The sequence below is a fragment of the Galendromus occidentalis genome, unplaced genomic scaffold (genome assembly GCF_000255335.2).
Source record: "Galendromus occidentalis unplaced genomic scaffold, Mocc_1.1 scf7180000077078, whole genome shotgun sequence".
In the NCBI taxonomy this organism is placed as follows: domain Eukaryota; kingdom Metazoa; phylum Arthropoda; class Arachnida; order Mesostigmata; family Phytoseiidae; genus Galendromus; species Galendromus occidentalis.
In genome coordinates, this window is record NW_003805066.1 from 43,485 (window position 1) to 70,802 (window position 27,318).

The 27,318-nt window shown below is 51.1% G+C and overlaps 3 protein-coding genes across 3 annotated transcripts; 2 read left to right on the top strand and 1 right to left on the bottom strand.

The window, feature by feature from the left end:
- Positions 1-13,731: 13,731 nt before the first annotated feature.
- LOC100903878 (serine/threonine-protein kinase VRK1) lies at positions 13,732-19,262 on the top strand. Its single transcript, XM_003740649.2, has 11 exons — positions 13,732-13,883; positions 14,777-15,108; positions 15,224-15,354; positions 15,478-15,668; positions 15,836-15,971; positions 16,092-16,334; positions 16,440-16,583; positions 16,664-16,847; positions 18,275-18,376; positions 18,549-18,674; positions 18,793-19,262. The coding sequence occupies exons 2-11, from the start codon at positions 14,859-14,861 to the stop codon at positions 18,855-18,857; spliced, it is 1,572 nt and encodes a 523-aa protein (XP_003740697.1). The 5' UTR covers positions 13,732-13,883; positions 14,777-14,858; the 3' UTR covers positions 18,858-19,262.
- A 1,264-nt stretch (positions 19,263-20,526) lies between these two features.
- LOC100904171 (D-beta-hydroxybutyrate dehydrogenase, mitochondrial) lies at positions 20,527-22,745 on the top strand. The gene is made up of 8 exons (XM_029110696.1): positions 20,527-20,889; positions 21,088-21,162; positions 21,303-21,371; positions 21,517-21,605; positions 21,679-21,896; positions 22,024-22,156; positions 22,252-22,402; positions 22,536-22,745. Exons 1-8 carry the CDS (start codon positions 20,695-20,697, stop codon positions 22,743-22,745), a joined length of 1,140 nt encoding a protein of 379 aa, XP_028966529.1. The 5' UTR covers positions 20,527-20,694.
- Positions 22,746-22,804: 59 nt separating this feature from the next.
- Tsp68C (Tetraspanin 68C) lies at positions 22,805-24,273 on the bottom strand. The gene is made up of 4 exons (XM_003740652.2): positions 23,698-24,273; positions 23,448-23,567; positions 23,272-23,327; positions 22,805-23,180 (listed from the first exon to the last, which is right to left on the bottom strand). The coding sequence occupies exons 1-4, from the start codon at positions 24,271-24,273 to the stop codon at positions 23,054-23,056; spliced, it is 879 nt and encodes a 292-aa protein (XP_003740700.1). The 3' UTR covers positions 22,805-23,053.
- Between the last annotated feature and the right edge of the window lie 3,045 nt (positions 24,274-27,318).

Consider the following 27,318-nt stretch of genomic DNA (forward strand, 5'->3'; position numbering starts at 1 on the left):
CTAGTCAGCCAGTCGTAAGCATTTGCCTCGGGCTACGAGAAGATGGTTGTCGATGGAGGCGAGGAATCCTCAATGAAGTCGATTAACATCATCACAAACCGTGCTTCGGCGCAGAGTCGCCATGGATGAGATCTCCGATAGATAGGTAGGAAGATAGCCGACCGGCGAGCGAGCATGCTAGCTAGCAAGCAAGCGAGCGAACAAGGCATTCAGTTTGCTTGTCAGTCAGATAGATAGACTGATGAGGGCAGAATTACGTCGATGAAGACGCGGCAGCTTCTCGATCAGCAGACGACGAAGACAGCGGTGGCGGCGGCGGCCGGTCGGCATTCCGCGAATTCCGACACAGCGGTGACGTAGTGAACCCAGTTTAGTGTGCGATTGACTTACTTTGCTTTTGAAGGCAACGCACCAAGCCTCCCATTCATTCAGATGTGCCGCCATCTCCGGACTAGGAACAGTCTTCTGCTTACGGGAGGTGAATTCCGGGGCCCTTCAGATATCCATGCACCGGAAACAGATCGTTGCAGCTGACTGGAAATTCTCCGGGTGAACTCGAACGAACATGGACAATCAGTTATTGATCAAGCTCGATGAACTCTCTTCGTCACGTCGTTCGACACGATCCTCCACGTCCAATGACGTGCACCATAAATTCATCGCGTCAGGTTATTTCAGCGATATTTTCCCTCCCTGGCGAGAAGCGAATTTATTCTCATTTTCATTCCGTGGCGCCTAGCTCGTATGCTGAAGATGCTCGAGGTGCGAATCACGGTTTATCTTCGACTCACTCGATTACGACTTTCAGTCCGATGATTCACCCGGCTTTCCCCGTATCAGACATTCACGCGATGGCTTTTATCATTCACGTCCTTCTACGAGAGTATCTCTCATTGGGTTTTTCTTATTTTTTCCTTTTTCCGGTCCGATGCGACGCGGCATTTCACCTGAGGTTCCATCACCAGCCGGTATTTCCGATTATCGTTGGGACTCCGCGCTCACTCAGTTTTAGTGGAGCGACTGCTGAGGGGGCTTCACACTGGATCAGGGTTTCCGATCCGTTGTGAGAAATTCCGGAAATTAATATCTTCATGTAGAATTTACACGACTCGTACTCAACCCTCTGGAGATGAGAGGGCCCGTTGACCGCGAACAAGCCGATCATTCAGCTGGATCGTAAAGACGCTCAGGCATCACCGATGGTAATACCTACTACAGCCACGGCGACGACACTACGACGATATCGACGATGTCAACAACGGCATCGTAGTCGTCGATAAAGTCTTTCTCACGTTCCGTGCCATTCACATTCCACGAATTCCGTCGATCAACGAATAAACGAACAAGCGAGCCGACGATCTGAGCGTTCATCGAAAGAGCAGAGCTGACCGGCCAGAAAGCAAAGCCAGCAGTGTCGTCGTCCACAGCGAACGCATGAAACCATTAGGCGGCGAGAAGCAGAAGAGCATATGCAATCTATGTACGTTTGTAGTAACGACAGGAACATGGAGCGAAATCGCTGCGCGAGCAACCAACTTGATTGGCCTCGGAGCTGCACCGACTGACATTCGATAAAGATAACTTTCCAAACTCTCCCAGAAAGTGGAGCAATCAATCACCTTTGCGAGCATTCGAAGAAAAGTGCTCGCTGCTATCATTGACAGAGGGATGGAAATGGCGCTGCATTCCGACAAAGGAGCAGAAAACGATAAAGAGACTTTCCTTTTACAAGTTACATCACGACTTCATCGTCTAGCTCAGCCGCAGCGCTCGACCTTTTTGCTAAAGGTCTGTCCACTCTCAGCATGATCAAAGCAGGATTAATGGACGATCGCCTTGAATTCTTCGCCCAGAAACGGATCCAGAAAGTCGTCCACTTTAAAAATACTAGAAATCAGACTGGAGGGGGACTACATCAGGAGAAAACCTCCCTCGGTCAGAGTCGTCTGGGTGGCGGGCGAAAATGGGCGCCAGGCGTTGTCAAATCACAGAACCGAGGATCAGAGGTCGACCATTCCAACAGACAACAGAGGCAGGCGGAGGGCAGGGGCTTAGTTCTTCAGCTTCTATCAGCTCCGTTCCATCTCAGACGTATATGGGCGGGCTCTAATTTCCGAGCAGTAGATCGATACGAGATACTGCGAAAAGAATTTCGCGTGAGCTCTCTCCACAGCGCGTATTCCTCATCGTTTCGCCTGGACAAGAGGGCAACGCCATTCTCTCGAGTCTGTGGAACCGCGGATGAATTCGATAAGAGCCAAAAGACACAATATCGGACCCGGAATAAAAATATAGTAAAAATGATGATATAAAGAGTAGGCGTGCCATCCCTGTAAACATGTGGTCGGAGGCGGGAGAAAGATGGAAGACGTAGGAGTCCTCACTGATTTTTTCAGGTGTTTGAGTCGTGAGATATTCTTGGGATTCGGCAGGCGCCGTTCTGCGTGGCGAATCTGCGCGGAGATGCCGCTTAAGCCTGACTGCGGGAACGCTAGGGATGGTCTGTGAGGCATCGGGACTTCCAATAGTGGAGACGTTAGATGTTACTAAGCAGCCTTGCTGGCATGCTTCAACCTCTCCGTTGGAAGTCTCCAGCGAGGAGACCTCCTGGAATGAATTCGAGGTTTCCTTTCTCGTGGGAACTTTTCACGATATCCATAGGGGAGGAGACTTGATTAATTTCAATAAGTGAGCTTTAGCTGAGTTCGCGGCCCTCTACTTTACAACGGGAGAGCTGGCTAAGTTTTTAATCAAGAGTTTGAAAAGTCGTCGAGTGTCGAAAAAACTCGAAAAAGTCGGACTTCTAGCTGGTCAGGCATCGAGTTGTCAAAAATGGAACTGTCCCGGCACCGAGTTGTTCCTTTCCTCAAAATGAAGTGCCTTCTCGAGCAGCAGCCTCAACAGACTTGCTAGCTATAGGCGTGCTTGATTCCACTCTGTCCCGGAGAGACTAGGCTCCCGATGGAACATTCGAATGTCACGGGCGAAATCCGCCGAGCTCGGACGGGGTGACGCAGGTTGAGAATAACGGGACTACGCAAGCGGGAAGCGATGCGGCTGCGAATGGACTTCTTGATAGAGGATCGAAGTAGTGCACTCCGCTAGTCCGCTTCCCACCCTTTCAGCGATTTTGAACTTCCCAGCGATTTGCATGGACGCCATCTGTGAGTGTTTGGGCTGAACGAGAGGAGGTCTCCGCGTATGCTTTTACATGCAGTCTAGCTACCGGAGCTGCCATTCAGTCAGTCAGGCGAGCTCGGTGGCGGGCTCACAGGCGAGCAGAAACCCAAGACTAGTCAAGACTGTTGAATCCGGAGAGCGATTTGCATTGCAAAAGCACTTTCCTCTGTGAAGCGCGCCCGCCTCACTCTTCGTGATCGACCGAAGTTCGGCGACTATGAAATCTTTGTATTCGTTCTCTCGGGTACCTGAGAGCCTTCCATGCGCTGAGCGAGCGAGGAAGTCGAAAACCGAATGCGCACAGGCTCTATCAAAGAAAACCGACCGGCGACATATTGCCTGTTGTAAAGCCGGCGATTGACTCTGATGATACGAGTCATTAAATAATATTTTAATTTGTCCTTCTTAGCGTGGATTCGTCCGCTCCTACCTCCAACCTCAATTCCAGATCGGTGGCTCGCTCTAGTGTTGTAAAAGTCGTGAATCGATAATGATGAAACCGAGGGGATCAGGAGGCAGCCTCAGAGTCCGAGCGAAGTTTTCGCAGTCTCCCGATCAATCCAGAAATACGGGAGAGAGCTGGTTTTTTCAGTCTAAGAGCAGATCAGCTTCGGCCGCCAGTTCCTGAGACCAATCTCGGGAGGGCTAGGAATAAGTTGCATGAAGTTAAGCTTCTCTTCATCGACCATCTCATGATCAGCACCCGTTCCAAAGGAAAACTCTTCGGAGTGGAACTTCCAAACATACCTACTCTGATTCCCCGAATTGCTTTGGCTCGCATCGCTTTTTGAGCTTGAGTCAAATCTATAGCACGATCAGTAGAGCCGTCCCATCCTACTGTGTGTCCTTATATGTATCATGTGAAAAATTCCGCATCTCCTTCGAGTCTACGCCAAGGATCTTCCAAGGTTGGTCGGCACGATTTTTTGACCATAATTGAGGGCCGATGGAGGGAGTCTTGAGGTCCAAACTCGCAACGTTCTGGAGAGTTTGAATCCGTAGGTGATGCGTAGACTGTCTCGATCCCTCGGTTATCCATCGGTTGCGGCTGGGTGATGGCAAGTCCTCAAATACCTACTGTTTCCCAGTAACTCTTCGGACTCATCACCTGTGATGTCCGGAACGCTAGATAAATCAGATCGAAGCAGGAGTTTTCACGGGGACGCGATCCACGGATTGAGAATGATAGAGAACATTCATGTTGGGTACCGTCTCCGGAGCGGTCGCCGAACGCTGGATGCTCCAACTGAACCGCCGGCTTATTTGCTCGTCTTTCTTTTCCCTTCTTTCTTCTTCAACGAGCGATTGATTCCAGCGAAGAAGAAGAAGAAGATTTCGGTTCTGGTCGAGAACACTCCGTATGACCGCTGTTATGAACGTCACGATGCGAGCGAATGTCTGAATGATCCCGTAGTCGTGAGATCCGCGTAGATGGACTTGTTCATGATAGAATCAATGAACGAATCTATGAATCAATGAACAACAGAACCACTACACAGATTGAGCCGACAGACGGACGATTCTTCGGCCAGCTAGCGGCCGAGCCGTGTTCGATCCGACGTTCGATGAGCCATCTGAGCAGCGTCCATCTAGCTGGTCGATCGGTTGGTCGGTCGGTCGGTCGCTCGCTCGACCAGTCATTCAGTCCACCGAGGAGAAGTTTCTTTCGTTCAGAAAAATTTCGATACACGAGATGTGGTCGGGAACGAAGCGAATCTTCGAAATCAAAAGGCACTGAGCTAGTCGTACTTTGGCCTGCCGTTCGGCACCGGCTTATCGATCCTCAATGTACGATGCGCATGCACATCGGGCCCGCCGACGAAAGCAGAAAATCCGATATCTTCACGGACAAAAGACAAGAACTAGATTGTGGAATCACTCATTGAGCGAGAGCTTCCTCCCCGAACCAAGATACGACGAAAATTCTCCGACGATGCGAAGGTACAGGCGAATTATTCGGAGACCTCTCGCCGGAACTCGAACATTCCGTTTGAGGGGAGGGGGAAAATTTCGTGAATTTCCCGATGTCTGTGCTCGGCGTTGAGAACGGGATTACAGCCGTTCGATGTTCGGTCACGATCCTCGACTCGCTTTTGAGGGTGTTCCACGAGAAGAGTAGACGGACGTACGAAGATTGTAGCATTGTTCTTGACGCTGACGTCCATTCATCGCTCTCCCTTGCCTTGATTCACTGCAGCTTCAAGGGTACGCGACGAGTCGGAGCCCTCGAAAGAATGCCATTGAGAAAACACGTCAGCCAACACAACAAAGACCATAACACGAAAGGCAGAAGAAGTACGATGATGCCAGTCAGCCTGCCGGCGACTCTGACAGCTTCTTCTTTTCAATTTTGATCTTCTCCAGCTTCACCCGTCCGAGTTCGAGAATCCCTTTCATTCTCGATTTCTCCACGTGCCTCGCTCGTGTCGATTCTCGAAGATTTCAGATTGGAATTCTTTCTCGTTCCTGATGAGTTCGGGATCCATGTGCGACGGTCCATGCGATGGAACAGGACGCCGAATTCGGGGATTCGATTTTTTTCTTCAATCCGCGAATTTGTTCGAAACCGAGGGATGAGAGATGAAGTCCACACTCATGATCGAGAGGCTTTCAATCAGCTCGAGAGTCCGAGCGCCGATTCCTTTGAGGACGGAGTTTTGCGCCGACGGTTGTGTGTACTCGGTATTCACACCTCCGGCCGCCCGCCGCTTACGAGCTGCTTTCCTTGCGAGTCGGTGCGACATCAAGGGCTTCGCGGGAGGGGTCAGTCATGATGAAAAACACACGCACGCCGTAGGTGTGCGGGTAGGAGGAGTACGAATACGACGAGCTGAGTAGGCGGAAACTTCAATCGGAACGACACTCCAATAGAATCCCATAGTAATTAGCCCCCTCGAGAGAAGCGAGTTCGTCCCATTCGTCCTCGCTGTTCTCTGGTGCTCTCAGCGCGAGCGGCTTCCTCTGAAATCACGAGCGAACTCGCGAGGGAGCTCACTTGTGGATTCCATAACAAGCCACTTCAATCATCGACCGACGCTCCCCTCATCAGAGCAATGATTGGGCCGAGCAATAAGCTCGATGACTCCCACCGCACATCAACTCAGCGAGGTAGTGTGCGAACGCCCCGGAGTCATCATTCATGGATTTGCTCCGAGCAGAACTCGGTTGACTCGGCGGGCTTTCACCGGAACTCAGCGCACGATAACGAGCGGTTCCCGGAGGGAACTAGAGGTTCCGCGAGAGCGACTTCGGTCTCTAGAGCTTCGGAAGAGCTCCCAGCGCCTAAACTCTCGAGATTTCAGAGTCGCAGAAGATAATGTTCTCGCGGCTTCGGAACTCCCCACGAATTTAAGGAACCGAATCGGTGTGCGCGTAAAATTTCGATCGAAATAGAACATGACGATGAAGGATTGAATTTCAAAACACTGCCGCTTATACGGATCTCCGCTACTGGAAGTCACGTTCGAAGTGTCGCGATCCGCATCAATGGTCGTGTCAGCAGACAAATTTGACTTCGAAATAATGTTCTTAGACTGCGCCAGAAGCTTACGCTCCATAAAAGTGGAATCATCCCATTCGTCGAATGGATGGGCGCCACGCGAAGAATTCCGACCGTTTTTTCTCTCATCAGGATCAGAATCGAGTTACTCGTTTCCCCCGGGGAGGACGCCCCGCTTCACCTTCTTCCGCCAAGAGAAGGAAATTACCTGAACGTACGGATCCCTGTGCTCAAGAGATTGTTGCCGCTCGGAGGCCGAACAGAACATTCTTGAGTGAACTCGATCCCGATTCCGTTGGCCTCTCCCGGAATGCTGGGATTACGTGGCGAATCCTGGCGGATATCATCGCCGATTCCCGGGAGTGTGAGACACTACGAAACTGCGACGATTCCACAAAGATTGTATATGGAGAACGCGGAAGTCCGCGAGAATTTGATTCCCCATCGAATTTAGTCTCTTTCGAGCTTTTCGACGGTTGCCGCTTCGAGGGCCGCGTCCGGTACCACAAATTCAGATCTCGACTCGGGCGAAAAATCCATGGCTGTTGTGAATTATCGAGCTATTCGAGGATTCTTGTCTAGATCCGACGGATGGTGTCGGAGATATTCAGCCGTTTCCATCGCGAATGGCTTATCGGCAGCCTTTGTTTCAAGCGAGGCCAATTTTTGGCCCAATTGATGAGTTAGTTCGAGTTGCTCCTGTTGGTGGTATGGCAGTCTCAGGCGAGGGTCTTCGGTCGGCACCTGAAAATATCGGCAGCCTAAGATCTTGCAAGTCCCCCGATTTTCTTGGCTCCGATCACGTCCGAAATCGTAGAAGGAACGCCATGAACTAATCAGATCGCGCCCTTGATCAGCTCGTCTCGTGACAACGCACGAGGGAGGGCTCAGATGTTTCACGAGACAAAGTGGAAATCTGTTGAGAATTTCCTGCGAATTCAGGAATGGAACTCGGCCGCTGTAGGAGTTCCCATGCTCGAGGCGTCGAACGCGCGCTCGAACGTTTGTCATCGGCTTCAAGGAGATATATCTTCATGTGTTCACTCTCGTGAGGATCTCTACAAGAAGTCCTAGATTCTACAGGCTCTGTCTCCGTGACAGACCATGCAATGCTCGGAGAGGAAGTACGAGCGAGAAAAAAGATCAGACGAGTGTGCGGACAGGAGAGCGAGTGAGTGAGGCGTTCCCGCTCGCATGGATCAAGAGAATTCGAGCCAACAAAGACCAATCGAAAGAAAAAGAAGTCAAATTGCTCCTGCTTCCAAGATTTGAATTAAATAGAGACCGTTCGCTGAACACTCGCATCCGAAGGTGTGAGCCACTGTCGATGTCGTCGCCTTGTTGTCGCATGTTCTGGATCATGAGTTTGTTGTCACTGATTTTGTTGTGAGCAATCGACAAAGCAGTAACAGCAAAAAAAGAGAACACGACAAATGTCGAAACGCCTATTTCAGTGAGATCGAGATTGTGATGGACAACTGTTTTGACTTTTGCTTCGAGTCCGAATTCTGCTGTTGCTGCCGCTGCTGCTGCTACCGATCTGCAGATTTCTCTCTATCACGGATCGATTCTCAGGAAGGCGGAAATTCGAGGAGGTCTATGTATATTCTGCGTATCGTTGGTGAAACCTCGTCTGACAATCGATTCAGCGGACGAGAGAAAATGGAGAAAGCGATTAGAATTACGGAGAGGTGATGCTTCGCTCCGTGCCGCGAAGAAAGTTTTTTTTTTTGAGTTTACTTATGCAGCTTTTCCAAGATTCGCTACGCTTGTCTAGAGGCCCTGCTGATGGTGGTGTTGCTGCTGCCACCGATGTTATTTGCTGTCGGTACTTATTCCTTGTTGGTGATATCCAGCATAAAAGCCATCAGAGCCAAGAGCGCTGAGCAACCAGCCAGACCCCGCTGACGTTCCAACCAAGCCCCGGGGTGCGTTTGATGCAGTCAGTCCGTCCGTCAGCCAGCCAGTCAGTCACTTAGTCTGCCTGCTTGCTTTGCAGATCCACAACTCAGGCGGGGCAGGGTCGACAACTTAGGGAAAAAGAGTAGGGTAGGGTAGGCGAATGGGCGAGGCCATTCAGCCATCGAGCCAGCCACGCAGACTGCCGAACGGGCGGGCAGCGCGTCTGTTACACTGTTACGAGCGACGTACGTACGGCCATTGACGGCGCGTCCCGTCTCGACTCGCCTCGACGTTTGGCTACAGGTGAGGGGCCAACCAGCTGAACCGGCTACCAGATCCATCTTAGAATAACCGGTCGATAGAAGGGAAAATCGAACCTACAGCCGACTCGGGAACAGTACGACGCGTGGTGGAATCTGCCGGAGATTTCCCACCTCGATGGACCGAATTATATTTTCACCGATTCATCAATCCGCCTAGTTTGTTGAGAACAGTCTCTCCTTCGAATGTTCTCCGAGATGAGAAGTTATGTCGCACAGAAAAAATTCATTTGTTCGGCGGATGGTCGACTTTCGGAACCGGAGTTTTCGAAGAGACTACGTGAGAAGCTCTACGCGCCTCGGACGACGGAATGACCGAGCGATTCCTCTTCTCTCCTAGCAAGCCTCTGCCGTCTTCAAGCTCGAATTCGGAGAAAAGCATTTGACTTCTCTGCAGAAGAAAGAAGCAACGAACTGAAGAAACGAGTGGATGAATGAATGAAACAACAAGACGGCTTCCGGCCTCTCTGCCTCCGTAGTACTACGTTCATTCAGCGGCTCGAACCCATTGAGACAGGCGGGCAGTCTTGCTGAGCTGACTGGATGCTTGGCTAGCTGCGTGGCTGGCTGACTGCCTGCCTGACTGACTGCTCCTTCGTTCTGTGAATGGGAGAGTACATTGGCTGGCCGGCCGAACGGCTCGTTGGTGTGAGGTAGGAGTGGCCTCGCAGCGGGCAATGGGCCCGACTGACTGAATGGATGGCGGTCCGGCCCGCTCTATTGCCTTGTACCAACTATGAAACCTGCTCGACGAGTAACCGTTCACCTAAATTTAAAGCAGAAGAGAAAGACTTCCAGCAGCGGCCGGGCCCTCAAGATGGAAACCGATTCTCTCCAATTTCGAAAAAAACACCGAATACGCAATGGAGACTCCCATCGGCTCGGAACATTCTCCAGTCGATGCACGCTTTTGGAGACCTCAGATCCCTTGAGGCATGCCCGAAGTCCCGGGAAACGCGTTCTCCAGCATGTCTCCCGAGAATCAAACCCCATACCGACCGTGATATTGTTTGAGAATGGAGCTCGCATGAGATTCGGTGTTGGAGCTGTTCCCGGGAGGTACTCCATTCTCTAAATGGGTGACTCTTCTCGAAGCTCATCGAGCGTGCGGGTCCAAGTCCTCTCGATGGAGCTTGGAAATTCGCCTCGTAAATGGAATAGATTCCGCGGAGGGGGTCTACTGGGCGTGGGGCGGCGCCTGAGAGAAGTGGGTTGAATCCTCTCGGTCAGACAGGAAAATGAACGCGTTCCGAGGAAGGCGAGTTTTCGTTTGCGGGGAAAACCTTGAGATGTCAAAGATGCCCGCGGCACATGACTCCGTGCACTGATCCTGATCAGAGCTGTGCGCTGCGTGGCGAGATCGCCGGCGCGCCGGCGCGCCGAGTGTGCAAGTCCGCCGCCAGCCGCCACCGAATCTCCACGGCGCGGCGGCGGCGAAAACGCCGGCGGCGCGCCGTCGAATTCGGTAGTCAATACTGTGCATGATGCTGCTAAGGCGGCGGCAGAATGAGAGATTTCGACTCTAATTTCGACCTGAACGGAGGTTTTCAATCGCAGGAAATTTGTTGCGAGAAAAACGGTGTACTTTGGATCCAATAACGATGACGAAGACTCTTTTCATTCACGACAGCAAAAGTTTCTTGCCGCGTATATGACACATAGTTCCGATGTTAAGTTAAGGCATGCCCTTCCCTACATTGTTATTGGGATGGAAAATAAATTGTAAAAAATCGTCTCTCCTATATTATTCACAGTGGCTATCTCCTGCGCCGCGGTGCGCCGCTGTAACGCCGCGGCGTGCCGGCGCGCCGGGTATTTCTCCCCCGCCGCCGCCGTCAACTCTGGTCGCGGCGCACAGCTCTGATCCTGATTCATCATAGGGATTCTAAGTGACAAAGCTGCGTAGGAATGAGGATACCCTATCGCAACCGTGATGATTTTCGAAGACAGTGAAAGACCATGCTCGAGCTCGAGAATTCGCCATCGATTCTTTGGAATGAATTCCTGGAATGAATTCCTTGGATACTCGTGAAGATATCGGGGTCTGTTCCTTTCTGAATTCCAAAGAGACGGAACTCGATCGATATTCGCCTCTTCCCAGATATTTGCATCCTCCCGATATTTGCATGCATGCATATATGTTATATCGAGAAAATGGATCGTACGAAGGTCTGGATCGCTCCAGTATTGTATTCTTGCCCTGGACATATCCACTGCCGGTTCGATGCCGAACACTGGAGCTCCCCGTTCCGTGCGTACTGCGCATGACGGGAGACGTAAGGGGGAGACGACCGTCTCAGCTCGCTCGAGAGGCAGGAAGTTGTGCGTTGATTACGGTTCTCCAGCTTCGAAATGCCGAGAAGGATCGTTGCTCCTCGGGAGAAGACTGTTCCTTCCCGAAGGAGAATCCCTCCTTCTCGCGGAGGATCGAACCTTTTTAGGGAAAGATTGTCCCGTCTCGAGAGAAGATCGTTCTTCCCTGGCGGAGAGTCGTTCCTCCTCCGGGAGGCATTGTTCCTTCTTGAGGAGGCACTGCTGCTTTCCAGGGCAGGGTTGTTCCCCCCCCGGATAGGATTGCTCCTACACAGGGCAACGATGTTCCCTCACAAAGGGAACTTGTTCCTTCACGGAGGGAGGCTCGCTCCCCTCCGGTGAACCATCGATCCCACCCGGGGAAGGATCATTTCTTCTCGGGGAAGGATGGCTCCCTCTCGGGAGAGGATCGGTCCTTCTCGAGGATAATCGTTCTTCTCGGGGAAGGATCGTTCTTTCGGTGAAATAGGAGGAGCTCATCCGGAAGCCGCTGGGATTTCTCGAGCTGAGGACATTCCGGCTGTGGATAGGATCGTAGGGAGTGGGCTCAAGACAGCCGCATGCATTCAAACTCATCAGTCCAGTCGTAGGCACGTCATACGCTGACCTTGGAACAAGGCCAGAGGGGTTGGAAGCGCGGAGACTCTCGTCTCCACGAAGCATGATTCACTGACCAGGACAACGAAAACTTCCGGAAGAGATAATTATTTTTGCAGACGACTCGAAATTCAGCCGCGATGACCGTTCCGCGGGAGTGGTGGGAAGACGGAGCTATCCTCCTCAGCCCCGTCAACGGGAAAAAGAATCGAGCGAATTGAAAAGCATGTCCACCTGAAATGAATTCAATTCGGTCCCACTAAGAGGGGCGGAGCTAGCAAAATAGCTACCGCTCAATATTCATTTCGATCCGCGCTTTGTTTCCCAGGTCGTTCAGAGACCGAGGAAGTTCACTTCGGTATTGTAATACTCGACTTTCCGATTGATTCCTCGAGCGCCGCTTCTGGTACCTGTACCCATAAATTTACGAACGGTCCCATGATGATATAGAGACGAACGCTGACGTTCGACCTTGCCATCATAAGTACGCACGCAGCGTGAGTCTTCTGTACGCGGGGAAAGGCCCAGGATCGATCCCTTCTTGCGCATGACCTATTGAGGAGACGAGCTCACGAGGGAGTACGAAGTGAAGGGGGAAACCCGAATTCAGCTCGGGACAAACCTAGAGGGCTGCCGAAAGCATAGAGATTCACGCATCCTTACCGGATTCGACTACTAGATTGGAGCGGAGAAGATCTCGCTTACTGTAAGCGAGTGTTGCTTGGAGCGGAAAAAGGTTGTTGAGTGTTGACGAGACCGCTTCTTAGCTGTGCGGGAGCGCTCCATGAGTTCGAAAGAAGTGGATGTCGTCCTGGGGATTGATCATGGTCCTCGAGTTTTCATGGAATTGCGCCGATGCGGCTCGCAATCAGCTTCGGAAGTCGAGCAGCAGGGGCGCATTTGCAACAAGGCGAGGGCTGTACAGTCCAAGGAAACCATACCCTGCGATTTCCAATAGGCAGCACCATGGAATCCCAATGAGTGTCCAATCCCAGTCACCAGGAAGCTGATTGGCGAACTCAAGAGTGATCCGAAAGTAACGACTCGGAGATGGAAGGAAACTCACACCGCAGGGTCAACGTCGGAACGACAAGAGGAATGTCGCCTCGGAGAATTTTCTGGTGAGGCCGGAGTTCAGTCTCGAGGGGGAGCACGAGCGGCCAACCCTCCCATGATCCCCCACCCGGAGCAGCTACGTTCTATCTGCTTCCATAGACCTCGCAGCTATCCAGGAGTCATTTTGCACTTCTTCTCTCAAGACATCCTCCCTCTCTCACGCAGTCTCCCTGCCATGGCGCTGTGATGCTTTCGAGACCTTTCTCCTTCTCGGGAAAAACGTTGGTCAAACCCTCTGATCGCCTGCTTGATTGCCTACCTCGAACCCGCATCGGAGGATCTTGATCCCAGATCCCAGATCAGCGCAGCTGGATAACCTCGCGACAAGCAGCTCCCGTGTCCGATTCGAACGGGTGGAGCCTTAGGTCGGAGAAGATTCCGAGGCCGCCACGAGGAATCTGGAGAGGCGACGACTAAGCAAGTGGTTAAGTTCATGATTGCGATTTAATTTTCAGTGCGTACCTATATCATAGTTTCCACGATCAATGCATTACACCGGACAACTTGAGCCGAAAATCGATTCTGCTCGACTTCGGAGATCGGGCTGCCGATTCGGATCCTTCGATCTTCTGAGCACGGAATCTGCATGGTTCTCCGGACGAACTGGTTCCCCGAAATCTCGTGAAAGCTCGCCAAGTACCAGGGAGGCGCGAGGGGTTACAATTCTCGATCATTCCGGCTCGTCACGTCTGAACTCGACGGAGCTGGTAGGCCTCGGTGACGGAACGCGCCTTAATGTTTTCGAGCAGACGACAAAAGCGACGAGCCATCAGAAGCAGAGCAGGCAACAACGGCTTCAACCGTAGTGACCGGCGGCGCGTCCGTGTGGCGGGAGTTGGTTGTTCTGTTGCATCTAGTTCCGTGAGATGCGGTGTTCAACCCGGAGTGAGAAACTTCCTTACTTTGCTGTAACGTACGGGAGCTTTCGCGTAGCAACTTAAAACGTCACGTTTGAGGTGAGGACTTGAGGCATCTGTGGCCTTTGAGGTTGACTTTCAGTTGCGTGTGACGCCCAGACGCCATTGTTTTAAGCGACGCTTTCACGAGCAAGCCGTTAGCCCTTTAACACCTGAGACCTCTTCCGTGCGGCTGTGAATACGACCGTGGTTTCTAGGAATCATTCGATTATTGTGTGGATCCCCGATTCCTCTCAGTCCGGCCGGAATCGGTCCGCTGAGATCTCGGGTAACTTCGAACATTCATCAGATCAGCTGGTTTTGACCTCGAACACGTTTGAACTAAATTTGGGAACGACGACGATTCGTCGGTGTCGTTGCCGGATCCGCGGCTGGGAAATCTGCTACCGCTGGCAGCCCCATGTCGGTTCTGGGCGGTATCAGGAAGTTCCCCCAAAGGTGAATGATGGAACTCAAACGGTGTATCCGAAGGTAATCTGCTGGCATCTGCATCGTGAAAGCTCGCCATTTAGGGACCCCGATTGTTAGCATCGACGATTTCTCATGGAATATCTATTCGAGGTGTCCGTGTCAGATGACTAAGCTCTGTCCCCCGTCTCGCTTCATGTCCATTGGAGCTCTTAGTCGGGGTCGTCGTGTCACTACGAATCGACCGAAATTTACCAGTCACTGGACAGTTGAGCTCCAAAGGCGTGTCAGAAGTCGCTGGCCGGTCGTCGAGACTTGCCGAGTCAAAGGGAAGTCTGTGAGCCGCCGGCGTGCAGGCCTTCGGAACTTTTGAAACGACAGGCGAACTCGGCACACATGATAATGCAGCTATGCCTCCCATATCGACGGGTCCGATTGCCTATTCGAACATCCGCACGGCGCGTGTTCCAAGAGACGTTGTCTTTAGGTGAGTCAGGTATCCAATACGTTTTTTTTTCTCGCAGATGTGGCGGTTACAGCTACTGAACAGCTGAGACATCCTGAGGACTCAGCCCAAATCGGTTGAGAAACTACTTTAATCCGAGCATGAATCGGGCCGTGGCGTTGCACGTTTCGGGCGTCGTCGTCACGGACGTCCGAGGCACAAAATGGAAAGTCGGCAACCACATTGGCACGGGGGGTTTCGGTTCCATTTTCATGGCTTGCGAAGCCACTCGGTCCGATCGAGGCTCTGTTCCTGAGGATACTAGGATGGCGATCAAAGTCGAACCCCACGATAACGGTAGCTTATTCACGGAAATGCATTTCTACCATCGGTGTGCCAAAATCGACAAGAGTAAGTTTTATCCGTCATACTCACCAGATGAATTCTCGGTTGAATTCTTCCATGATTTTGGTGAGAGCACTTGGGGTGAAGAATCAACTCGATCAGTGATTGGAATAAATTTCAGTGGAAGAATGGCAACGGCAAAGAGGACTGGACTATGTTGGTATGCCTCGGCTGCACGGATCTGGCTCGTTCGTTCATCGGCGGCAAAAGTACCGTTTCATCGTTATCGATCGATTCGGAACGGATCTACAGGTAGGTGATCCTGTTTTCGAGGAGAACCTAGCGCGGATTGGGAGGCTTGGTTCGCGGGTCGAAGTTTGAGGCTGAATGAACAATGGAAACTTCTCGAAGATGTCTCACGGATGATTCTTCCAGACAATTCTGAGCCTCAACGATGGGAAAATGCCGCTCAAAACCGCTCTGACTGTTGCAATACGCGTCACCGACATACTCGAGTATATCCACTTCCATGGCTATGTACATAAAGACGTCAAGGCGCAAAACCTCCTCCTAGGCTTCGATGATCCGAACAAAATATACCTCGTCGACTTTGGCCTCGCATGCCGGTGAGATATTGATATTCTCCTGGAAGTCGTCACCAACTTGCTTCCGATTCTCTCGTCGCTGCAGAAAAAAACACCACGCTTGAGTCCCATGCGGAAGCGATGATAGCCCGTCGAAAAAATGATTTTGAATAACGATCGGGTCCATCACGCCTTATCGTGCCTTCCAGATATTTTGTATACGAATCCGGCTACGAGGTGCACAAGGAATTCCGCGAAGATCTCCGCCGTGCTCACGATGGTACCATAGAATTCACTTCAAGAGACGGTCACATGGGAGCTCTTTCCAGACGGAGTGATCTCGAGGTACGGATGGCACTTCTCATTGCGTTACTCCGGTGCGATGCGGAGCTCTACCTCATGATTTCGAGGTACGGGGTGTCCTTATGCGAAGTCGGCTCATGGAAGATCGTCTGCTTATTCCAGGTGTTGTTATATAATCTTTTGTTCTGGATATCTGGAAAATTGCCCTGGTCGTCGAATAGGGAGGAAGCTGATCAGATAGCACGTCAAAAAGATATCTACATGCGAGATCCCCAGACTCTGATGATGGCCTGTTTCGGGCGGAAGGGTTCTCCCCCCTACATTCTTGAATTCGCTACTTACGTAGCCCGACTAGAATTCCATGATAAGCCGAACTACGAACTGTGCCGCGAAATGTTCAAACAGGTGAGCGCTTCTTGCGAATTCTCGGTCTCATTTTCGCTTCTTCGGGTCCGAGCTCACGAGAGACAATTTTCAGTTCATACGGACTCTAAAAGTTTCCTCCGACAGGCTATATTGAAAAGCGAGTTCAGGCACGACATGCAGCTACAGTTCGAAGGTGGTGTGCATCGTGTCCAAGTCAAACGGAGATGTCGTCGAAGTTATCACATAGAGAAAGAAAAACGCCTGAAAGTAGAGCAAGAACTCAACCGGGTAAGTCGAGCGATTCCAATCCGCTATGACAATGGGCGAGCAGAAGTCGATGGTTTCTCACTGTCCGGCCTCTTTTCTAGATTTCGTTATCCGGATCCTCAAACGGTTCAGTTCATACGAGGCTACGCCGGAGAGCCAATATGAATGAAACCAACGGTCACAACACGAACACAGACGATGACGATGACTCGTCGACGAGTGACAGACCATCGTCAGTTCGCCGGAGTTGCTTCGATTCTCGTCAAAGCTCAGGACGACGGACGGGTACGCATAGTGACGTCGAGGTGAAGGAAGAAGGTGGGGGAATAGTTATAACGGTTGACCGAGAAACTAAAGAAAGTCGAGCCATATCACTTGAAGAGCTGTTAGCAGCCAATAGAGCTCAGAGAGCCGAAAGAGAGCGTCGAGCGCGGATTGCCGTGGTCGAGTTGGAGCGGGAAAGCGGTGATATATCCTCTGAGACGAAAACAGAAATCAGTCAACGCTCCGGCATGAGCAGAAAGAACAAAAAAAAACTGAAGCTCAAACTCTGAAGAAGAAACCCTCGGTCGCGCAGCGGAAGCTCAAACGGGTGGTTGGACAATTATCTTTGAGGAGTCGTCGAGTTCCCCTGGTCGAAGTCAATAATGCAAAGTGAAGAGTAATTACGCCGGTCAGCCACACAACACTCGTTTGGAGCGGTTGCTGCAACAAACTCCTTCATAGAGGCGCGTTCTTTTCCACCATGGATTTTTAACGTTTTTTGAGAGCCAGTCATTCGAAATCGGGCGCTTTTAGTGTATCGTCATAAGCACATGTTGTTGAGTTCTTCTTTTTCGTACGATCTGAGTTCATATACCTGTTGTTAAGTCAGTTATTTTCGATGGCGAACGGATACGCGCGACTTATGGAGTCGGCTCAATCGGTCCCCGCGGCATCCAAGGGGATTCAAGAGAAACTTTTTTCGCGACGGGAGGAAGCTCGATTCACATATTGGGTGCTCGGAACACATTGGAGAAGCGAGATCAGTGAGGGAGCCGCGGTTGCTCTCTATCAACAGTGCCGTGGTGGCATTCGTCGAGGCCTCGTATCCAAGAATCTTACGCCGATTCCAGACCGATGTGAAAAGAATCTAGTGCCGAAGCGTTTTCCTTTTTCCGGGAATCGGCGGCCGAATTGTATTCATGGCCCTTATTGTGCGTGCGCTTCCAAGGCTCGGACGGGACGATTCGGAGCAAGCACGCTTCGGTCGTCGATTTTCGAACGAGTTTTTCCGATCAGCTCGATCTGAATTCGCATGCCCAATGACCTTCCGCCGAAGCGCTTTGCTAGTTCGAATGATGGTCGATCTAGGCATCCCTTGGCGAGGAGAAAGTCCCATGGATCACTGTGCACCGTGAGGCCTTCTTTCCGAGGAGCCAACCCGTAGGGGACGCGTCCTCTGACCCTATCGCAGAGTAGGAGAAAGTCGCCTGTAATGAGCGAATTGTATTTCATCACCATCCTGCATGCAACCGACGTAGATTCAATAAACCCCATTTGGATCTTTGATGAAGTATCTCAGTTGTTTTCATTTCAGTTCCCGAGATAACCCTGTCTTGTGCGTGCATGGTTTGACTGTTCAGAAAAGATAAAGCGGGACATCCTCCCGCTAGATGCTTGATCAGGAGGGAACACTCCTAGGTACTCATGAGAATTTTTCTTTCGGGCAGGTTCCACGCGCAGTGTCAGCTCGGTGGCCAGTCCTACAGCCGGATCTCACAACTCAAACCCTTTCCCGATAACGAACAACTTTTTTGAAGCTAAAGCCTCAGGTACGATTCCAAGGAGACAGCAGGGTCTCCGTCGAGCCCACAGGTATCCTGGACTAGGCAACAACATGACTGGCTATTCGCCGCCTTCTAAAGGATTCTCGGTCGTCTAATGGCTGAGATTAGCTCAAGACTGAACTTAAGGAATGAGCGAACTTAATCCGAACCATTCTAGGACTAGAGAATCCTACGCCCGCAATGCAGTCTCTAATGGATCGGCTACAGATAAAACTCCACTCGTTCAGCAACGGGGGCCATCCCACAATGGCTCTCTCTTTCAAAGATAGGATCTTGGATTCAGGTCAGTTCGTTCGTCCCTGCGTCTGTCGAGTGATTATCGAATTCGAGGATCACATGCGTACAATGCTGTTTCCCATGGAACCTCGAGACATTTCAAGACTCGTGACAATTTATTACAGGTGATCTGTACAGAGCGGATAGCGTGACTCGACGGAGCAGGAGCTACAGTCCCGAGATCGCATAAGAGCGACTCAATGTGCCGGACCGGTGTATCTGTTCCGGGGCACTGTACCCCACGAACGAAAAGATCTTTATATATATATCGTAGGAAAGTTTTGTTTAAATTTATTGAAGCCCCGCCCCACTTGCCGGTGTGAGAGAGACTTCCAGCAGTCTTGTGATGGGCGAATATTCCCACGTTCGTTCCTGGGGCATGTGCGGGACAAGCATTGTATTGATTTGTTCATTCGCCGAGCTCCACGGTATCGGCGGTGGTGTATTTTGAGGTTGGATGTGCAGCTCTGACCGGATGTTGTAAATAACGAAAGTTTTATCTTATACTGGGATTACAGTGTCAACAACGTTTGTACAAAGTGTGCATATATGATGGAATAAAGCGAATCCGTGTGCAACTCCACAGGAGTTGTTAACTTAAGAACGAGCCGCTCGCCGCTTCTTTACCCGAGAATTTCTGCCGACTTCCCTGCGACACGCTTCCGATTCGACCGCGTCACTCCGTTGGACTATTTCGAGTTCAATGTCCTTGCTCACTTCGACTCGGCAAGATGCTCTGATGGACCGGAGGGTGCCAAGTCCATGCATGCGATCAACCTCATTCCTCTACTCTGAAAGGAAGAGCGCCGTGTCCGCGGACACCCGCTCGAGATAGCGTTGCTCCTCCGGAACACGACTGTATGACTCCTGACGGAAAGTGTCCCTGCTTCGAAATAGCGAGTTTCGTACAGGAGAGAAGACGGACGCGGGCTCCGTTGGCCAGAAGAAACTTCGCCAAATACGTATCATCGCCCCGCGATCTAATGCGCTGCCATTAGACCGGAAGTGCAGCTCACTGATTATCTCATGGAATCCATTCCTCTCCCGCCGGCTGCGCTGATCCAGAGAGGCTCTTCAGCATTGTCTTAGGAGAGGAAAACAAGAAGACAGAAAATCGTCACCGAAACGGATACTCGGGAATGCTCAATGCGGATAAATGTCCACATCCGTGAGCACTTTCTTTCCCCCTGATCCAACGATGAACTGCTGAAAAATCCAAGTTCTGCTTGGACCTGTTTTCCGAAAGCGCAACGAAGCGGCAATCGTCAACATCGAATTAACGAGCTCGACTTCATGCAACGACACGAGTCAAATACTGGCAGTCCCCGCGCCGTCCTGATTAATTATTTAAGTCGCAGTTGTCCCCCGAATTTCACCTGTAGATCTACGAGAATTGCTGAGCCGTAAGGATGCGGCGCTCGTCTGTCCACGGGAAGTATTCTCGCGGCTTTCGCCGGTATCGAAAATTCAAGGTTCAAAATTCCCCGGATTCGGGTCTAAATTCTTCCCGGCAGTAGGAGATGCTGTTCAGTATTTGAAGTCCGCATGAGCTGATGCGGTCGGCTACTTCTGTAAGGCATGTTCCAATAGCCGGAGCCCTCTCCCCAGAAATCTGGGTTTTTCTCCCAAGCTGGCACGGCTGACCCGATTTCGTCTTCCGTCGCGGCACTTCTTCTCCGGCTTACGAGTGAGTGAGTGCAGCGTCGATTGTTCGTTTGTTCCCGGAGATTTTTTCCCGATTTTCCATTCTGGTTCATCGAGACTCAGGAGCAGGAGTCAACGCGTTCGGAGTCCTTCGTCTCAGCACTAAGGATATTCGCCAAGTTGTTATCTCGCGGTGACGACAGGAAGCTCTCATTCATTCGGTCGTTCACGCTCGAACAGTTCCACTTGTGGCTGATGTTTCATCGTGCCGACTAGGCAGGGCCAGTCCAGACTCGATCCTACTTCTTCCGAAGAGAATCTCTCGAGGTTCAGGAGAGGGCCCAGCGGAAGAATTGAAGTGTGCTTCCGCTTTTAGGTCAACGATGGCGGTAATCGATCAGGTGAAGATCTACTCAGCCGTTTTCGGCGGTTTGTCCCTCTCGTGTTTGATCCTCCCTTACGTGTGGACCTATGTGCAAATTACTGGAGCCTTGTGCATCCTGTGTATGCTCGCCCGGAGGATAACAACCGAATATAATCGACAAAGGGGCAAGAAGCCGGTCAACCCACGGGACAAGGTCAGTCGATGCCGACAAGAGACGGTACAAGGTTCATATAGTTATTCCCGTGACCTCACAGAGCTCGGGTTGAGGCCACTGTTCCGTGATCGACACTCCTGGCACGCTATATTTGATGATAACTGTAGCAAAAAATAATTCACAAGAATGTTTCCAAAGGACCCTCGTTTTATTCTCAAAGCTCTTTGGGATTTGCAGGCCGTGTTCATCACGGGTTGCGATTCCGGATTCGGCTTCGAACTGGTCCGCCGTCTCGACAAAATCGGATACAAGGTATGGGGACGTGAAATTTATTCTGCAGGGATCCTTGGAGCGTTCCGACGTCACCGGAAATGCTTGCGCCCTTAGTCGATGAAATCTAGATTTATCAAGACTCTCTTGGGGACCGGTTCCAGCGAATTATTCGATTCCAGGTTTTCGCGGGATGTTTGTTCCCTGAAGGCGATGGTGCTAACAATCTCAAAAAGATGACTTCGAATGAGGTATGACGTCAGATGGGCCGCGGAATTTTTCTCTGCACAGAGTCGTATTTTCCTTTTCAGAAGATCGGGATCAAGGTCCCTCCTATCCACACAAGTCCTCATGATGAGGAAATTCATTCAGAATCAAGAAATTGGCATTCCACAGGTGACAATCGTTCCCCTCGACGTGACGAAAGACGAATCGGTCAACGCTGCATACGAGACCGTATCGAAATCACTGAAGAACAAGAGTTGGTATTGGGGCCGGAGTTCGGCCTCGGGGAGCATCATTAGACACTCCGTCGATATTCGAAACGTCGACGGCGAGTCTTGATCTTGAAAATGAGCTTCTATCCCCAACAGAATTGTGGGCCGTCGTCGGCAACGCGGGAGTCTGTTACGCTGGAGAAGTTGAATGGGGATCGTTGGACTGGCTCCAGAGAACCTTCGACGTCAACGTCATAGGCCTCGTGAGATCTGTTCGACCCTTCCTTCCCCTCCTCAGGCAGAGCAAGGGACGTGTTCTGTGCACGACTTCTCTGTGGGGTGAGCGAGTAGAACATAATAGGACATATACTCCGAGAATCTAACGAGGCATCGACGCTCGAAAATCCCATAGTCGTTGAGAAATTAAGCTATTCCGCGTAATGAAACGTCACCTATATTCCGTCAGGACACTACGCGATCCCTCCGGCTGTCCCGTACTGCATGTCGAAGGCCGCCGCGCGTTACTTTGTAGATGGGCTACGACGAGAAATGAAGAAATTCGGAGTCAAGTGCATTTCAATGGAGCCAAATGTTTACAAGTTTGTGTCGTTCTCCCGAAAAGCAGGATCAGATCAGGATTATCAGAACGTCGGAGCTTTGCAGGAAAAACTCTGAGACTCGATTCTAATTCCAGGACCAACCTCACCGACGACAATCTCCTCATCCAATTCATGCAGAAGTCGTGGGATTCGACTCCCGATTCGATCAAGAGAGATTACGGGGAGGCTTACTTCAAGAAAGCCTGTGAATACCTCTCGGCGCACATAAGCGCCGGTCGCACACAGGTACTCGACTTCCGTTGTCAGTCAGAAGAATCCGAAGGAGAATGCCAGAATGAGCGGAAGAAGCGAATTTTGCCATGAGCTTCTGCTAAATCGGATGATGTGCTTAGACTCAGCGTGATTTCTCTTCTCGCAGGTTTCGGAAGTCGTGGACGACTTTGTCGAAGCGGTTACTGCAACTCATCCGAAATACGCTTATCACCCCGATGGATGGCTGAGAGGCTTGAGCTGGCGTCTGGCTCTGTTGGCGCCTCCCGCACTGCAGGATGAAATCATTAACTACATTGCTCAACCAGTCGAGTATGTCGCGCTCAAACGAGGCAAGTCTTCCGAGAAGCAAGGCTGAGGACCACGTCGTTTGTTTATTGTTTAATATGTGAGATATGTGATAATCCCAAACATTTTGCTCTTACCGAACTTTTCGATGTGAATTGATGATAAAACTACCTTGAGCTTGCATTTGGAATAAATGGGAGCGCTTAGTTCAGAGTTTTCCTTGTGAACCCACGAATGCTCCCCACCGACGTCTGCGGTAGACAATCGGATCTACCCTTGGAATCAGGATGATCCGGACGACGACGGGAGGGAAGACCGCCTCGATGGCGCGACGTTATCACGGGCTTGGCGATCTCGGATCGTATTTATTTATTATTATCAACGAACGTATTTACAAGACAAAAACATGTTCACTGCCATGACCAGTCCCGTCCCGCAGAGACATGCCACCAGCTCCCAAGTGTCCCAGACGAGATATTCGTATATTGACGGGAGGCAGCCCTGTCTGAAAGGGAAAGATCTTATATGCTGAGCAAGTCGCAAGATTGAAGCATGGCTGATTAGTCTGATTAGAATGGATAACGAACTCAACGAACCGATGAATCGCGGTGTTGTTCTTGACGACGGGATTCAAAGCCGCATCATTCATGTCCTGAATCGGGAAAGAGGGTCACGAAAAATCGGAGAGGAGTGGAATAAAAAAGAATTGGTCGCTCGGGGAGTAAATGAGAGGAACAGAAACACTCCAGGGGAAGCTCATTTGGATACGCACCGCGTTTTTGAGCTCGAAGCATGTCTTGGGGAACTCGTTCCGGCCGTTGAGACCTCTTCGCTTCCACTGCGACTGATCGAAATTCTGGGGGGACTGCAGACCACAGCAGCCAAACCGAACCTGATCCGCGGCGGGAAATCGAATTAGGGCGCATAACTCAGAGCTCCTGAATATTTCGGTGATCGCGGATTGCCATACTCTAGACCGGACAAGTCACAACAAAGACCGACCCGTCATACTGTCCCCTCACCTGGATGAAATCGACTCCGTGAGTGACCTCGGGCAGGATGCCGTAATCTTCCTGCAGTTGCCGTAAAGCGTCTTTCCTGAAAAACTGTTCGAGTTCTGGCTGTCCCCGTTTCATAGCGACCGCGGCATACACCAGAAAACCGATGACGCCGACCGTAAGCATGAAGTGAATGAAGCGCACGCAGATCTTCTTCGAGAAGGCAAAGCAACCGTTCACAATGGCCAGAAGCGAGACCAACAGAATGACGGTTGGAATGTTCTTGAGATTCGTGTTCCTATTGCTCACTAGATAGAGTTGCGTCATCAGTGTGCGGGAGCTGTCAATAACAAAACTGTAGAGCGCCCACGTCGCCAGAAATACCCCACTGAGTACGTAGACGGTTCCAAGCAAATTTCCGAATTTTCTGTTCTGTCCGGGGTCATGATGGATTATCTTTCCTCCGAACACCGGTGTAGGGAACTCGATGGATTCGGAAAGATCAAGCGAATCCTGTATGAACTTCCTCGAAGTGCGTGGTGTCACTGACGGTTTCACGAGGTGAGCGTGCGGAACTTCGAAAACCCGAGGTGTGTACATTATGGCGAATTTCGGGTCAGCTGCTGCGCTGGGAGAGTTTATGGGAGCGAGAAAAGCACGGGTCCTTCAGGAAAGCTCCGCGGGTCGTCGTTCCATCGTGTGTTTTTCCGTCGAGAATCCACAGTAGTGCAGAGTTCTATCAAGCAGATGTGTTCGTACCTCTCAGTCAGTGATACCAGGAAAGCACTCGTGAACGCACACACAACATTATCCGGGCAAAACAGAGTCTCAGATATGCACTACCTCCGAAGATTCCAGTAAAACCGTGGATATCAAAGTAGAGGCGATGGAGCCTCAACACTCTAGCGCCCTTGGAATGAGATGCGAACCTCACAACGATTGACAATGATTTGGTAACACCTGTGAGTATCCTAGGATCATCTAAGACCCTCGATTACGGTGAGTTGTGCGCGTCCTTCCGTCCGGACCGACTGAGGGAAAAGAGCGAGCGGACCGACCAGCGCACAACCACACAGCAAAATACAAAGGGCATCCGGGCCTTTGTGGTCGACTGCGCGAATTGAAGTCAACCGTCAGCCAGTCGGTCCCGCAGTCCATCCACCCAGGTTGTTCGGCTGGCTAAGCGTCTGGCTGGCTGGTTCACGGACTACGACTGCATCCTACACGGGATCGTCACCCCTCCCATTCTGGTGACGGCACCAGCTCTCAATGAAGGATGCGGCGGCAAACATTGCCTCTGGTACCGCCGGGATTCCGCATGATGAGCGGTTCGGTCGCCGAAAACATCATTCCGATCTATTGACTCCGGGGATTAGCCGCGAGTCTCGACACGGCGACTTTCGCCAAGAGAGCCCTCAGGGGCTCAGCATCCGTACGGAGAGCGGTGCTCGTAGTCTCCATCCACCCCTGCAAATATCGAATAGGAATACATTCGTACATCAGAAATGAATTCCTTCGTTTCCGACGCGAACCGTCGACCGTGCGGAATCCATTGTCCACTCCTGCAGGTCTTCGCGTGGCAAATCGACGGCTCCCCCATCAAAGTCACGATCTGATGACCTTGGCACTAATCTGACAAGACTTCTAGCTATCCTTTCGGCGTCGACGATTGATACAATGGACCATCTACTCTCTATTTTTGACACCCAGACGGGCGCTTGTGTCTTTGGGCTGCGGCTCAGATTTACCGCGATTCCCGTCGATCATACAGCTCCCCGCATTCCTTTACTGCCCGCCGCGGGATTGGCTCGGGACGCGCAGAGTCGAGAGATGAGGAGCGGTCTCAAAGAATCTTCTAAAATGCAGTGACTTTTGGCGGACTGTTGGTTCGTAGCTCCGTCCACTACAGCGGTCTGGGATGGACCACGACCTGATTCGCTTGCCCATGGCTTCTGGAACTTGGACGCAAGGGGACAAATTCACGAAAGAGGTCATGGGGAGTCAACAGAGGATCCAATGCTGTCCGGATTCCACTTCATTCCCTCAGAATCCCCCTCTTGCAGTCTGATACATACACATAGTCCTCCCTGATCGAAATTGTGGATCATTCGGATCAGTTGCGAATCTGTGGTTTGGAAAGGAGGTGTTCAGAGGCTTAGACACTGTCGGAATAGCAGGAGAGTTTAGTCGAGCAAACGAGGAAAAGGAATGTCGAGCTCTGATGCCCCCGTAGTCCACAATACACCGAAAACCGGAACGACAGGATTATCGCGATTTAGTCGTTTGTTCGTGAATTTGCATCTACGGTGACATTACGCAACGCTTATTGTACGTCTCATTTACCGAGCATCGTCATTGTAAAACAAAAGTTGACAAACCCTCTTCTCAGCAGAATCGACACAGGGAGATTCGGAACGAGAGCAGAAAGCGGAAATCCGTGACATTCTGCTTCCCACTGTTTGTGCGAGAGCTCTGTGCTGTGAGTCATAACAAGCTCCGCTCGCTGGCGAAGCATCGAATCCAGCCCCACGAAAATCATTCTATTCATCACGCATTTGCTCCCGGGGCGGAGACAGTGTTCGCTGGTGGCTTCGCCGCACAATCCGCGTGGACCCTGATCAGACCGGTCTTGGTAGGTCTCCACTTCTGGTGCAGAAGCTGAACAACTGACAACTGATCTCACTCGGACAGGATCAGAAATCGATATTCGCCAAGCGAGAGCGTCATCCACTCATTTACTCCGGAAGGATCAGCGAGCGGCATATTTCCGAGTTCAGCTTTCTCGGGACTGTGAGACATTCATTTTGGAAGCGAATCACTTCAAGACGAATGACTTGCCAGAAAACCATTCCATTGTCCACGGCAGGGGTATTATGGAAGCCGAGACTTCCAACGTCGAGCAGAAAAGCATACTAGGTCTTTAGAATACTTTTGTTTACCACTCCATTCCACACGTTCACGCGTCGAAAAGCATCATCCGACGCTCGACTGTTGAATGTTCATGAGCCCTCCTTCACTTACATGACCCCGGCTAACATTAGCAGAAGAGCGACGACATCAGAGAAAATGCCTATGGCACCTCGCTCGCAGCATGCTGTCTGGAACATGGATAGATAAACAAGCGAAGAGAACTGCCAGGGGAATATTGAAACGGTATACATTGAATATTAAGATGGATATTAAAGTTATATATTAAAAAACGGCAAGTCCCGAGCAGGGAGCGAAGGGCGCGAGGATTGGAACCATTCAGTTAGACGGAATAGGAAGCGACCTTCGAATGAAATGCATTCACAGGACCAGAATATGGATATCCAACGGGGATGAGTTGAGAGGATCACAAAATCAAAATAACAACGGCATCTTCGGGCATTTCTGTGGGGCATGGCTTGAGGATGTGGAGAATTTCCGAGGCCTCGGGAAGTTCTGTTGGAGCAGACACATCTACGGACTCGACCTAACAAAAGCGAGAGGCTAAAAAAAGAGGCTCCGATGGATCGAAACGTCGTGTCCGTTGGGAGAGTCTGAGGAGCGTTCCTGAGAGTCAACCGGTGAGCGCGGCCCCAAACCAAACTCGATCGGATAATCTCAGAGCGCGGCGGTCGAGGCTTTAACCCTTATAACCTGATTCGAGCCTTGGAGGGGAAG

Bases quoted from the DNA above. Each gene is read 5' to 3' on its own strand.
- LOC100903878 (XM_003740649.2), top strand. From the start codon at position 14,859: ATGAATCGGGCCGTGGCGTTGCACGTTTCGGGCGTCGTCGTCACGGAC. The intron at 15,972-16,091 runs GTACGGATGGCA...TGCTTATTCCAG, and splicing joins CCAGACGGAGTGATCTCGAG to GTGTTGTTATATAATCTTTT. The intron at 16,584-16,663 runs GTAAGTCGAGCG...CCTCTTTTCTAG, and splicing joins TAGAGCAAGAACTCAACCGG to ATTTCGTTATCCGGATCCTC.
- LOC100904171 (XM_029110696.1), top strand. From the start codon at position 20,695: ATGGCGGTAATCGATCAGGTGAAGATCTACTCAGCCGTTTTCGGCGGT. The intron at 20,890-21,087 runs GTCAGTCGATGC...TGGGATTTGCAG, and splicing joins CGGTCAACCCACGGGACAAG to GCCGTGTTCATCACGGGTTG. The intron at 22,157-22,251 runs GTTTGTGTCGTT...TTCTAATTCCAG, and splicing joins ATGGAGCCAAATGTTTACAA to GACCAACCTCACCGACGACA.
- Tsp68C (XM_003740652.2), bottom strand. From the start codon at position 24,273: ATGTACACACCTCGGGTTTTCGAAGTTCCGCACGCTCACCTCGTGAAA. The intron at 23,568-23,697 runs GTGAGGGGACAG...GCCGCGGATCAG, and splicing joins ACGGAGTCGATTTCATCCAG to GTTCGGTTTGGCTGCTGTGG. The intron at 23,328-23,447 runs GTGCGTATCCAA...TTCCCGATTCAG, and splicing joins GCTTCGAGCTCAAAAACGCG to GACATGAATGATGCGGCTTT.